The sequence below is a fragment of the Agelaius tricolor genome, unplaced genomic scaffold (assembly GCF_023055355.1).
Source record: "Agelaius tricolor isolate 1412-34295 unplaced genomic scaffold, bAgeTri1.0.p SCAF_2, whole genome shotgun sequence".
NCBI classification, from domain to species: Eukaryota; Metazoa; Chordata; class Aves; order Passeriformes; family Icteridae; genus Agelaius; species Agelaius tricolor.
This window is the reverse complement of record NW_027269262.1, coordinates 58908732-58923606: the sequence shown is the minus strand read 5'-3', so window position 1 is coordinate 58923606 and position 14875 is coordinate 58908732. Positions and strand designations below refer to the sequence as shown.

General features: G+C 42.4%; 1 protein-coding gene across 8 annotated transcripts in view; it reads right to left on the bottom strand.

Moving 5' to 3' along the window:
* Positions 1 to 11955: 11955 nt before the first annotated feature.
* The window catches only part of CHD7 (chromodomain helicase DNA binding protein 7), a 131128-nt gene continuing 128208 nt past the window's right edge, over positions 11956 to 14875 (bottom strand). For all 8 annotated transcript variants that reach the window (XM_071419975.1, XM_071420019.1, XM_071420026.1 and 5 more), the window contains 2 exons: positions 14669 to 14773; positions 11956 to 13881 (listed from right to left, as the gene is read on the bottom strand). In XM_071419975.1, coding sequence (XP_071276076.1) covers positions 12928 to 13881; positions 14669 to 14773 — 1059 coding nt within the window. In that variant the 3' untranslated portion in view covers positions 11956 to 12927. The remainder of the gene's footprint in view (positions 13882 to 14668; positions 14774 to 14875) is intronic.

The following is a 14875-nucleotide window of genomic DNA, read 5'->3' as shown; positions in this document are numbered from 1 at the left end:
TTGCTCCCATTTGGCATCTGCTCTGCCACTGGAAAAGGGGGGGTAGAGCCCTGTGGAGGGGACCCTCTCACTGGAGCTAAGCAGCCAAAGTCCTCTGGGCAGCCGGGGGTCTTATCCAGTGTCTGTAAATCTCCACATAAATTTATGGCACTATATAAAAGTTTAAAAAGAAGGAAGAGGCTTCTGTTCTGTAAGGAAAGGAAGTGGTGGGGAAAGGAGTAGAGACAGGCTTAATTTGTGCAGTAGCCTGGAAAGAGTCCATAGGGAGTTTAAAAAGCAATTGTATTTTGGATCCTGAAATTAAGCAGCAAGCCGTTCACTGTTTGGCTGAGGGTGAAGTGGTCAAATGTCATGACTTGTGAGGGAAAACAGCAGCTTTCCATCCCCTGTGGGAGTGCTGGAGTGAGGGGTTTGGATGGGGAGGGAGGGTTACTGCACCAGAGGAATTAAAAAAAAAAAAACCCAAACCAAACAAAAAAACCCAACAACAACAAAAAAGAGGACAGGAAGGCATGGACGGAAATTTCAGCAGAAGGCCCAAGCCTACCACAGCAGCAGCGCACACAGAGGCTGTAGTGTGGCTGGAGAAAGGAAGAGGATGCATGTGGCAGAGGGGGAAGGGTGAGGGGGAAGGAGGGCTGGGGACTATAAACCACTGTCAGCTTAATTTTACTCCTCAGGAAAATAAAAAAAAGGTTTGTAGGCACACCGATGAGAACAAGGAGATGAGATTCAGCCAAGACGAGTTTGTTAAGAACATATTGCCTCCAATCAAATTAATTTCCTTGTGTGGTAAAGTAATAGGCTTTGTGGATATACTTGAGGTTAGCAAGGCTTTTGACAGAGTCTTACAAACATCCTCCTAAGCAAATTGGGGAAGCACACTCTAACTCAAAGTCCTGCAACATGATGGAAAATCAAATTGGAAACTGTATGAAAGGATTTAGCTTGTAGTTAAAAGCAGATTCTTCAAGGTCTCTCCCAGGACCTGGCACAAACAGAATCCAGCAAGGAACAGAGGTCACGCCTTCATGGAGATGCTTAAAATATTTTAGGCAGCAATGTTCATGGTTGAAAAAGGTCTTCATTCAAAATAATGCAGTGGTGAGGCATCCATGCAATCTGGTGAGAAGCAAAACAGGACTGGAATCAGGCAGAAATAAGACATGGAGGTGTGACCAGCCAGGGGGCCACTGAGAGGACATTCTGGGAAACAGGATCACAAGGTGAACACAAAATGACAGGACATCATGGCAAAAGAGGAGAGCTGGTTAACAGGAGGTTGAATGGGAAGAGCTGAAGCCCCAGATGAAGCAACCTGGCTACATGAACTGTCCTAGCCCAAACGTGGGGCCAGTGCCAGGATGTGCCTGAAGACTGACTAAGGGAGAAGTCTGGAAGGGACAACCTGTAGAGAGAGACTGGGCCAATCATGGATCATTCTGAAGACAAAAGACTGAGGGCAAACACAGCTGATTTCCAAACTAGAAAATGCTGTTGCCAAGGAAAAGGGATTATTTGGTTCTCCATTTTCACAGAGAGCTAAGAGCAACGCAAAAAGCACAAGCTACACCAAGGAGAGTAAGGTAAAATGCAAGGGAAGCACAGCATGGTTTGTGGGATCTCTGTCTCTCAAGGTCTTTAAGAACTGTTTAAGTGAATATGAACAGAAGAGCATGAAGGGTGGTTGGCCCTCTTTTAGGCCATTGGGTTGGTTAAACCTCCAAAGGCCCCTGCCAGGCCAATGAGAGGCCAATACACTTTGACATAGTAGTGAAACAAAATGGTTGAGCACAAGCCCTTCAGTAATATTTCCAGGTATGCAGTCTAATAGCTTAATAGGATGGTTTAGGTTATTTTGTTTAGGACCTGGATGCTGTAAGACTAGAATCCATAGTCAGGATTAGTTTTACTTCTGCCTTCAATATGGCCGAATTTTCACCCTGGGTTTCCAGCTGTCTCCACTATCTTCTGTAACTTTCAATAAAATGTTTATATCACCCATTTTTATTGGCTTTTTCTCTCCTCTGTCAGCTGCTCTGTGAAATGCCCAAGAGAGCCTGGCCCTTTTAAAGTCACACACAAACACATAAGGGCCCAAACAGCTTTTCCTGTACCCATAGGCACCACTGCCTACACTCAGGTCAACATATCCTATTATCTTCATGTTTTGCTTTGCTGACATTTATGAATGCTATTGCTTAGTTAAAGAAAATTTTATTGGGCTAAGAAAGCATGATATGGTGATGTTCATTACTGATATAACTTCTCCTTTCATTCATCATAGCCATAATTAATTTTCTAGCATGGATATAGCTGAGATTTAAAGCCATCCTTGTGAAATGAATTAGCCCCTTTTCTCATCTTATTTGGAGTTCCCTATTGTGAATATACTCCAAGTGTAATAGAGAAGCAATTTATGAGAATGAAATCTCATCTGTGTCCTATTCTTTGCCCTCTCTCTGGTGATTTTATTATGCTGGGGTGCCTCTTGCCATTTGTTTAGAGGCGGGCTGCATTTGTTATTATAAGTTCAACAGGTTGTTTTGCATACATTAATGCACAGCAGGGAGCAGAGACAGACCTTGGATGCATGACTTCAAACAGCCAAAGGATGCAGTTGGGGTCTGTGGGTGAAGGGTGCTGCTGGACGTAACATTCAGCACCAAGGAAATCCTTACTAAAGGCCCACAGTGGTCCAAGACTCAAATCCCACTAAGCCACAGATCAGTCCTAGAGGAAGAGGTGGACACAGTAACTTGTGGGCATAAAGCTTGACGTGACCCTGGCACCAGCACACCTCCTGTCATGCCCAGTCGGGTGCGTTCACAGAGCTGAAAATGCAAACATGGGATGGATCAATTCTTTTCATCCAAAGTCTGCTATCAGTGCATCTGGCAAGATTTAAAGAAATCTCTCTGAAATGAATTAGCCCCATTCCTCATCTTATATGTGAATTTTATCACAGCAGTGTGTGGAGAAAGCTGCCGACTTCCCGGGCATGAGCAATCAGCTTCAAGGGAGCTCAGGAAAGCTGAATGGAAGAAGCAAAGGTTTTTGCAAAGCAGTGCACTGCAGTGGCAATTCTCCAAGGCCCTGCTCAGGGACTCTGGTGTCTGCAAGCAGCTACAGCTCCCCAGGCCTCAGCAGAGGAGCTCGTACCTTTGACTTGTGTCAGGAAGTTCCAGTCCCCTTGGTAAACCAAGAGGTAACTATTCAGCAACTTTAAAAAGGCCCGTGGCATCAAATGGTGACTTCAAGCCTTTAAACAACAAAAAACATCTTGCATAGAAGAGCAGATCCTGGCAATCAGAGCTACAAGGGTCCTCTTGCAGGAGGACACGTGGATGTAGCTGGATCCAGGGAGGAAACAACCATGGCCACCAGCAATGCCCCTGCCAGTGGCTGGAACTGCTGCACAGGGTCATGTTTTGTGGCTGTCATGCTGAATTGAAAATAAAAATTAGCCTCGGTAACTTTTCACATGTTTTTTACCTTTGGAAAGTGGCTGCATTTGATTTTCCAGAAAACTGGCATATAGCTAATTAAAACTGCACATATCATCCTAACATTATATCCTCACTACTGAACTTCTAACCTGACATAAATACATTGCATACTATAACCTGTTTCTCCTGATTATTAACCTTGAACATGGCAACCTATAAATCATCAGTGAAACAGCTGGTGCTCAGCATTGCCCCAAAGGTGTATGATTACGATCATTTTATATATATCTTGCTATGCAGACATGAAAAATTCATTGAAGAGCTTGGTATTGTAAGACTTATTGTAATGAATTTTCTTTAAAACATAGATCATACTTAAAATAGGTATCTGCTCATTATAATGTAGCCATTTCTATCTTCTTGAATTACTTGTGTGGAGCTTGGCGGATTTCTAAAATTTAAATGTAATTCCTAAACAAATTCAGAGTGGTCAGTTTGCCTGTACTTCAGATGACGTTTTCGTTTTTAGTTTTATGCCTTTATTTCTATGAGGGTAAGGACTTACACCTGCAAAAATATTGAGAGGATTACAGATTTTTTTCCCTGCAGTCTTTGGTGTTCCATCCATCACTACTGGGATTTCAGCAGCTGCCGTTGGCATTTTAGCTGTGGGGATGGTAGCGGTAGATTCACCTGAGGTTTGGTGCCAGCAAGCACATGAATTGTACAATTGTAAGTCAGTAATAGAACCAAAAGCAGGATAAAAAGTAATAAAATAGGATATAAAGCCAGAACCTGAAAATAAACTATTAAAAGCCACGAAATCTGATGGCCAGGAACTCAAGGAACATGGGGAGGTAGTCCAGAGATAGCCGGTCATCTGGTGACATTTTGGTTTTTGGGATGGCATCCTCACCTTTTCCATCCTCCCAACAGCCATGTGCATAAACACAGCCTGTGTCAGCTAAAAATGTGCTCAGTGATTTAAAGCTACCCAGCACCCATCTAGTGAGCACTGAGAAGCCTGTGCCACATGTTCCCATCCTACACACATTTTACAGAGAGGCTCTAACTGTTTGTGTCTAAACTTGAGTGGTTGTTGGCAGGTGACAGGAATCATGAGAGAGGCCCTGCATTTTGCTACTGATTCATACCATCAATTTATCATCTTGCAGAAGAAACCATTCTTTTCCACGAGGTTATGAGAGGATTTTATCACCTGTGGCTCCCCTCCCTCCTGCAGCTGCTCAGCCAGAAACCCTGCCTGGGATGGGATGGTGCGAGAGCCGCTTGTGCCAGCCCTTCCCATGCATTTTGCTCAAGGTAACAGCTTCAATTGAGGGAGACTCTCCCTGCCCTTGCTGTAGCCTCCATTAACAAAGTCCACCAATACCTGCAGAGCTCCACCAAGGACTCTTGCACTACATCAGCCACAGACCTCTTCAGTCTTCACCTTGCACCCCAGGGACATCACTGCCACCTTAAACCTGGCAGAGAAACCACAGTATTCCCACAGAAATCTCTACATTCCTCCTTGAACTCCTGGTTCTGATTTTGCCTGTGACGATTTTTGTTTGCTGCAAGCAGCAGACACAAAGACATTTGCGTGCAACCTTATTGCACATTGGTCATCAAAGAGATCTGTGCAGATTTAATTTGCTTTTGCCTGCTCACAACATATTCTCCCTTACCTCTCAGAAAGAGTGAAGACAAGCATAAAAACCAGCTCCACAATTGCTTGCAGATTATTTCTGTAGTGCAAACAGTAAAGGTTCAACAAGAAATCCTGACACCACTGCACGCAAATGTTGCTTGGGTCACCAGAGGCATGAGGCCTAAGAAGAGATCTAAAAAGCCACCTCTCCATGAGGAATAAGTGAAGCACATGGCAGAGAGGCATAATTTGTTCCAATTTTGTTAAGATTCTCCTGGCATGTGAATTCACAACTGCTTAAGGAAGACTCCATTAAATGGTGTGCAAGGAAGCCCACTCATCCTTTAACTTGTATATAATGAAATTCACTGATAGAAACAGTTTTGCAAATCCCAGTCCAAATCCAGGTTAAAAGCAGCCACTTCTGAAATGGTTGTGGTGAAATGCTGCACACATTGGAGTGCTGTTACTGAATGGCGTGATCCCTACTAGCCATCAGCAGCAGAGAAGCCGATCCAAAACCATTAGAGACTGTTACATAGGAAGGGTGCCAAGAAGAGCTGACAAACATGAGGTATTTAGCAGCATGTACTAAAACAGGCTGAAAGATATTTTGGAGCTTGCCCCTCATGGTTTCTAGAAAATTGCTGTTTTCCTTTGGATTAAATATAAGCATACAGTAGGCAAGAAATTATGGCAGTTTTTCACATGGCAAGGGAAACTAATAGAGCAATAAAAAGCTTGCTCAATTCAAACACTGAGTGTTAAAGCGAGCAGAGATCTTTTTCTTTTCCTGAATGATCCTTTTCAGTGCAGTTGTATAGAGCAAATGACGGGTGCTCCTTGGTAGAAACTGGTACTTGGAAAGCTACACTTTAGGCCTTTTGAAAACTACCAATTTCTGCTAGAAGACCAGTAGACACTGGAAGCCTCATCTAACCACTTCTTGCTGAAAGTGGACAAGGATGGAAAATCCAGGAATATTATCTTCTCTCTGGCTGTCCCCAATGTATCCACAAGCTCCCTTACTGAGTCAGCTGTAAGCAAAGCCAAGGAAGCACTAAGGGAGGGCTTTTCAGCACACCTGCATGACCAGGGAGAAAGAGAAGCTGTTAGGTTAAGAGTATACTAAAACTTTAGCAATCACCATCTTAATTTAAGATCTACCCTACCAGCAGAGCAATGTGTGCAGCAGAAGCCTTTTGAGGAGAACACGGAGTTGCAATAATGCAAATCTTGCCTCTTAGAACCAGTGCCTGAACTTGCAACTTCATTAACTGTATTAGTCAGATGAAGCAGCTGCGCCGTCACATCCAGGGATAACCAAAGGAATATTAAAGAAACATGAACTACCACCATCCTGAAGAAGTCAGAGTACTGATTTATGTTCCCATTTCTGTGATGTACTATGCAGTCAGAACAAAAAGCAGCCCCAAGGTCAAGTGGTAGCAAGTTGTGCAGCGAAAGCAATAGCCACAGCCCTGCCTCGACAGTGGGCACTCAATGGGACAATGAGAAGCGAGACCCACAGCTCAGCATGCAATTTTCCATGGAATTGGGAGACAGAGGAGAGAAGGCAGCAGATTCGGTACCTCACAGCCGGGTATCAGGTTTGCCATCGTACCGTGGCAGCCGCTGATTGAGGGGGGCCGTGCTAGGACAGCCCAAGATGTAATGAAGACTGTCATGCTCAAGGATGAGCTGGAGTTCTACCCAGCCAGTCCTAATCAGGGTGGTTTGAGTGCTGCATGATTGTTGCTAACATTAGCCTCACAACATCTCTGTGAAGAAGGCAAGTGTCATTCTCCATTCGGAAGATTGGAAACCGCAATTAAAGCAACTGCCTCAGGGAAGCAGACAGAATTAGAAATTGAATCTGGAGTCCTGCTCTGCTGATTCGCCCACGGGTTCACCTTTCAAACTTGGGAGCGGGCAAGGTAAGAGAGTCAGAGGGCACCTTTTACCTGCAGCCCGAGAGACGCTCCCTCAGACTCCAGCGATAGCTCCAGCCTAATCAAACAGGCACAAAAGAGCAAACGCTGCTTGCAAAACAAAGCGCATACCTCACTGGTCACTAGAGTGCTACAAGCTGGAATCAATGCGATGATTGTGACAGCTGAGAACAAATTCAGCTATGTTTGACAACTTCCAGAAAATATTGGCAGAGGACAGGGAGTCTGCACTGCCCAGCAGCACCTTTGTGAATTGATTAGCCATATAGCAGATGGCAAGCCTGCTGCAGACTGAGACAGCAGAAGATGGCCAGTCTGGTTGAGAAGAACTTGAAGACGACTGGGAAGAAAAAGCATATCCTTACAGTGACAGCCCAAAATTATATTTCAGAAATGTCACATGCATGGCAGATGAGGAACAGGACTGATTTTTAACATTTTCTTCAGCTATTTATTACCAGCACCTGTCTGGCTCATAAAGCAAAATTATATGGCTTAGTTTAAACCCTTCAGTTTCAGCTCTTTCCTTCACAAAAAGCCCTTAATATTAAAAAATCTTTTTTTTTCTTATAAAATATTCTTCTAAACAGGACTCAAGTAAGTCCTCCCAGAATCAACTGATATGTTTAAGAGAACGTTTATGCTTTCTCTGAAAGCAGGCATGCCTTGAAAGTTTCATTTTAGGAAAATATATTCTGGACAAAGAGCAAAGACTTTGCTGTCCTCCTCCTGCCACATATTTTTGGGAGGGGTTTGGCACATGTTTGGGGAAAATTCATATTTTTTAATGGTTTTAGGAAATGCCTTAGGCTATTCAGAGTCTGCACAGCTGCTCATCAGTGGCCAGCCATGGCTGAAAGAGCAGAAACTATGGTTCAGAAAAATATGCTATCTTTGTCTGGTGCAGAACAATGCTGCTGCAGTGAAATACAATGGCCGTCTCTTATTTTCTACTAGCCCTTAGAAGGGTGGAAGCGGGGGGGAAGATGGGAAAAAAAAAGGGAAGGATCACGGAGTTTCCTTGCAGGGCCTCTGAGCGGAGGGAGGGAACATCAGCTCTGCACTCACAGATATGCAAATCCTTCCCCAGGCCCAACAATAGCAGAAACCCTGTGGGAGGAGGAGACCATGGCACTGCTGCTCCCAAGTCCTTTGCCTGCAAAGCCCACAGGTTCCTGGCAGTTCCAGAGAACTGGAAAGCCAATGCATCATCCAGGAAGAGGAGAGCTGTAAAGCTGTGGTATCAGATTTGACTGCTCTTTGCCCATGGAGCCGTGCACCATCACCGGTCACTTTAAAGCTTACAGTTTGCCTGCCATTCAGTTCATGGGTGCAACAGCCCAGAAGATTGATGAATCCATGGTTAATGTCTCCATATTGCCTCTCAGGTTAATAAAGAACACGTACAAAAAGCTGGAACTAAAAGAAGAAAAGGCTTTCTGTGGCAAGACCCAGTTAACAGTATTTGCATCAGCACACTCCAAGCAAATTTTCTAAATGGAGGGATGGGGGTTTTGTTTCTAATGTAACTACAACTACCAGGATTTAATGAAGTCTCTGACTTCCAGCGATCACTAATATCTAAATTTCTTAAGCAAAGACTGAGGGAGGACAAGTAACAGATTGGAAACTACCTGCACTAAGCTATTACAACATAGCTCAAATGATTAAGTTTTGATGGTTTTACCAGTGCTGACAGCAATCCATAGGACCTGGAAAAACAAAAACATCCAGTGACATGGATTTATCCCCTTCTAGAAAATATGTATTTTGCACTATAGCTCCTAATACCAGTAAGTGTTTGTTTGCTCTTTTGCATCAAATCTATTATCTAAAACTGCATGCAGACTGAGCTGGGACATTCACCCTGCATTCCAAGAGAGGTCTTTGTAAGCCCCGTTGAAACTTGATCATAACAACTGTCAATCATATAATTGAATTTCCTTCACACATTCTCCTCAGAACAGCTGACTCAAGCTACTGATTAGACTTGATGCCTAAAACATCACCTGTCTATGTGAGAAGCCATCTCCCGGTCTCTCCAAGGCACCACTTGAAGCCAAAGGAGTACAACAGTTTATTGTTGTACTGCATTGTACAGCATGGAAGCAAAAGCTGTAAGCCAGCACTCTTTCCCACTGAGGAGTCAGAAACATTCATGGGCTGGCACCTTTCAGGTGCCCAGAAAACAGCGTGGAGGCAGCAGGTCTGAGGGCCCTCACATATCCTGACACTTCCTGACCCCAGCCCCAATGTTAAGGATTCAGAGGTAGCGGAAACGTGAGGCGCAGAAGCAACAGAAGTCTTACATGTCCCAAGCAGTTTTGTTCACAAAAGTCAGTGGGAAGGTTAATACAGAAAATACAATTTAATACCCCTCCCTCCCCTCAATCTTAAGCCCTTCTCAAATGAGGAAGTGCTCAGTGGCAAAGGTCCTCAACAGAAGTGTGCAATTCCAATAAGTAATACACTTTGATATTTGACATCAATACAAAACAAGAGACTGAAGCTGACTGAAAAAACCTGGGATTAGTTAAGGAATTTGTCCACTATTTCAAGAGCAACAGTTTTCAAGACTCACACTTGAACTGGTTCTCCTTTGTAGTTCCCTTATTAAAAATCACGTCTATAGTAGCCTGAGCAGATTTGTTGCTGTTCAGTCCTTTCCCTTGGCAGGGTTGCACACCACACACACAGAACAGGCTGTGTTAGCATGCAGACCACTGCTGTACTTTGACACAGGTACTTTCTTTTTGAAAGCAACACAGAAAGTAATTTATATTCCTTGATAACCCCATTAACATTTCCACGGCCATTAGGAGGTCCAGCAAAAACTGGTTGGTGGCAAACGAAAGGCTCCTCATCATGAGAGACAGAAAGGGTGCTCCAAATGTGAATCAAGTGCAGAATAGTTTCTGATCTATGCATCTTACTCACGTAAGCTTTTATTCATTTAGACACACTTTTAAAACTCCGTAAGAATCTTTGCAATAATTAACATGTAAAAACTCTGTCAAATCAAAGAAAAACCTTCATATTTTCATGTAATACATTTCTCGGACATTAGATGGCAATCCCCCCACTTCATTTTTCATACCAGGGGCCCATATCCCTTCCAAAAATCAAATGTCACCACCTTCCCAACAAGCAAAGGGTCTGTTTGGCTTCTAGGAAGCAAGGCTGTTTGGGAAGCACAGAGCATGGAGGCTCTCCGACTCCCATGGCGTTTGTTCTGTTCCACAGTTCTCTAGTTTTGCCCTTTTTTTTTTTTTTTTTTTGAGTAGGAAAGGCAGATGAGTAATGCCATCATGGAAGATGCTTGCACTAGGAGTAAGATTCACTCATTTGTCACTTGGACACCCTACATCACGAGTTGGATGTTTCCATGTCAAAAACCTATAGGCAAAAATAGAAGTTACCAGAACTTCCTCATTTTGACAGAGGAGAAAAGGACTAAGTACAGCATTTAACAATATAATTTCTAGTCTTGCCAATTAAAAAGGGTTCTCCCAAGGGATATCATTAGTCTCTGTAAATCTCTTCTGGAAATTATAAAAATTGAACTGAAAAAAAACCCTGCTATTTGGTACCATGTGTGGAATACACACAATGGGAAGCACCTACAAACTCTTACAGTGGGAATTTTATAGGTAGAAAAAAAAATAAGGCAAGGCATTTAATAACAACATAAAAAACAGCTCAAATGAATTCAACAGAGCATGTAACACACCTGCCCAAGTCAATGTGCCTTTGCTTTCAGCCTCTTACTTTTTGCCATGGTCTACATGTGATGTTTTAGAAAGAGGCAGGAATAACACACCTCATCAACCATTCAGTGATGTCCATGCAGGGGGAATCCTTCCTGACCTTCATTAACTCCCTATGATCTATTTAAGTGGCAGTACAAGACATCCTGACATCTATTCATTTCAACAGTGTGTGCCTGTGATTCATTCACACAAAAATCACTTCCTAAGCCTTCATTTCTCATCTACTTTCATCGTCCATGAAATATCCTTTTCAAGCCAAGTTCACCCCTTTTTATATATCCCCCTCGGGACCAAATTTCGGCCTTGCAATACTTGCCCGTTTGAGCTCTCGTGCAAATTCACAGTGTACATGAGAGTGAGGTTTGCAGCTCTCCAGCATTCCAAAAGCACAGATAATATTAGTCCTAAAGACAGGGGTCCACCCACAGCTGGCTACTGAAATAGCTAATTTTTCATGTACTCCACTGAAAATCTAACCTTTTATCCTCACTCTGGAGCTTGTTGTGTATGTGTGTGTCAAGGTGACAACACCATGAAAACAGAAGTTCCCAAATGGTACATTATCTCCAATATCAAAAGGTCACAAAAGGGTACAAATCGGTAGCTCTCCAGAAGAGACACTGGTTTTTATAAAAAGTGGGTCAGTTTTAGTTTCATGTAGGTTGTTTGACACAGTGGTTTCTGGCATCACAAGCTCTGGTCTACAGGATACCACAGAGCCTTTGTATCCCTTGCTGTCACTACAGCATTGTGTTTTTCTACCCATTAACCAAGGATAAATGACCTAGATATTGTGCCTATTAAAGCCTCATTTTTCTTTTGCCCTTTTGTTCTTTAGTGTACCACATTATCACATGCTGAACACATTTAAAGTATTCTCAGTCTCTCATGCCCCTTTGAAGGAGTAAAGTAGGGATTTTAGCGTGCATTTCTGTAGAGTTACTTAGAGTGGAAAATATGAAGGCAATTCAAGGTTTCTCTTCCTGCCTAGTCCCCTGAAGACGATCAGTTCAGCATTTACAGCCACTAATCTATAAAGAATATAGCAGGAAAATGCTATAAAAAAGCCACAAATACAAATACAGAAAGTGAACACCAGTTTGGTTGTCCCTAAACACTACATTCTATAATTACATCTCTGCATATCATGGGTCACTTTTATTAAAAGCATCATTACTACAGTTGGCAGCAATTTACATCTTATCTTACATGATAGCAGTTTCCAAAGAAAAAAAAATAAAAAGACATCACAACAAAGAAAAACAATACATTTACAAAGTCATGTCTGTAAACTTCAAGGCTAGTTTAGAGTTGAGGTAATGCTGTTTAGCTTTGTGGCTAAAGTAACAAAGTCCTTTAATTTAAAAAAGGTACCTGATTTTTTTCTTTTTTGTTTATACCAGTGCATTACAAGATCACGAGACGATTAAACTGTAGCTTTATCCTGTAAGAACCTTCTCCGCGGGTTAATTTCCAAAAGGTACTCTTCACATTCAACAGCTGCCTTATTATTGCTGTGTCTCAAGACAGAGACATTCACACTATCATGAAGATTGTCAGAGAGAGAGTGTGTGTGTGGGTGTGTGCGCGCACGTGAGCGGGTGAACTCCCATACAGTCAAAATGAAGCACGAGTACGATATGTATGGTAAATTTCATCTTGACCTTCACAGCAAAATTAAAAAAAAAAAGGAAAAAAAAAAAGAAAAAAAGAAAAAAAAATTAAATATATAACTTCATCCTTCCTTTAAGCAGCACTTCCTTCTATTAGTGCCACTTGATTACACATTGCTGCTTAATTCATAATACCAATGGTACCAAAAGAAAAAAAAAGCAGAGCATTATGTCAATTTCCTTAAAAAGACATGATCACCTCTCAAATTTCATCTCTCCTAGGGATAATAAATAATGCACTGCACAATACTTAATGACCAAGATACCTTTTGACACATCTGTATAACATGACTTGAACTTTTTTTTTTTTTGCTACACTATGTTACAGAACAGCTTATAAAAACTAAGTATGGACATTAACTGTGAGTGTAAACAGTAGGACTACCACTTGTCAAAAGTTTAAAACACTTTAACTGTAACTGGTACTGGTTATTCATCGTTTTCATTGTTTTCTATTTCTTCCCCCCCATCAAGTGAGTCTAATTCTTCACCCTGTGCTATTTCATCTTCTAAAACGGAGGAATCTGCAGTTTTATCAAGGCTCTCCTCTGCATCACTGCCTTCGAGATTTTCTTCATCTTTAAAGGCAGCTCCTTCAGTTTTGTCAGTAGCCTTCTCTTCATTGGAGCCCACTGCGTTCTGAAGTCCTGCTAGTGCTGGGAAACCGGGCAGAGTCAATCCTCCCAGTCCTGGAGGTAGAAACATAGATGGATAGAAGAGGCCAGGAGCCATGGTAGACAGCAGGAAAGGATTGAAGGCCAGAGGGTTTGTGGGCAATCCAGTGTTGGTGGTGGTGGTAGTGGTGGCAGTGGCGGTAGTCGCCGCAGTAGCAGCACTGACAGATCCATTCGCAGAGTCAGTAGCAGAAACAGTGTCTGTGCTTTTCTCAGAGTCTTTGTTCTCCTCTTCATTCTCATTTTTCTTCTCTTCAGCTTTTGAAGCGCCATCCTCAGTCTCTCCTTGACCGGAAGCAGTAGTGGCATTTCCAGTAGTAGCCGCGATCGGGTTATTCAACAATCCGCTTAGTCCAAACATATTGGGCAGTCCTGCCATCCCTGGCAACATCAGAGGCAACATGGCAGCCGGATTTTTAGCGTCCCCCCCAGCAGCAGCAGCTGTTGCTAGCCCTGGTGGAAAGCCCATGAGGCCTGCGAGCTGGAGAGACTGCAGGTTCTGTAGGTTCTGGAGGCTTGTGAGGTCCATTCCAGCAAACAGACTGTTCATTAGTAGTGGGTTGATTCCCGAAGTTGATGCTACAGCAGCAGCTGCTGCAGCTGCTTTGGCAATTTCACTTTTTGGCCTTCTTCCTCTTCTGCTTGCTCCTTCCTCCCTCACAACCGGTCCAGTGAGAAGACGGTCAAACATGGACTCTGGAACAAAACCCTAAAAAGAGAAGGTGAAAAAACAAGCTTTATCCTCAATTGGCTTTTTTAGCTTTCAGCAGTTAACTGATGATGATAGAAGAAACAGAAGGGATTTCAGCATACTCCAAAAGTGGTTTGTTTTTTCACCCTGGCAAATGGTGACTAGCTTAGTACTATAGTGAATGGCAGTAGAACAAGTAAAGAAAGCTGAAGGAATCAAGATCACAGATTTTTTTATATTTAAACACAACAGTAAAATAATACATGCTGAAAACTCTGTAACGTCATTAAAAAACCCCACCCTGATATGTTGCAGTTACTAGTTTGTATCTTCATAATTCGTACTGAATTTCAGAATAGCAATATTCTATTAAATTGAATACTTGAAGAATTTTACTCTTTATTTTCAAACAAGTGTTGTAAAATAAAAGACAGAAAACCTATTCCTTTGATGCTGCCTGTTACTGAGACAGTGAAGTGTATTTCTGTTATGAATATAACAAATATTTTCTTAGTAGTTCCTAATGTACAAATACCTGTGCTTTTTAAGGATTGTTACTAATTAAAAAAAAAAAAAGGCAAAACAAATGCTGAAGGCTGCCTTAACTGTAGCTGATTTTTTGGTGTATTTCAATCTGCAGCAGCCTTCTATCACCACTCCCTCTGAGCTGGGTAACTCCTACACAGACACCATGATTTTCTAAAAACCTAAACCTATGAGATAAATACTTAATGATCAATTTACACAGCCTTCAACTTTTCTGTGCTATAACCTGCAGTGACACATGGAAGAGAGTTTCACTTACAGACTGTTTAACAATGTCAGTCCAATCTGGAGCAACAGCAAACTCAGGATTTTCTTCCAGCCATCTTGGCAAGTCCTTCATTGGAGGGGCCATAGCTCCACCCATCTAATGCAAAAGACAAGGTTATGACTTTAACAAAAACGCACCAACAAAACCAAACAACTACTTATATGGACATTTTCTATTTTTCTTTCTATTTTATCTCTG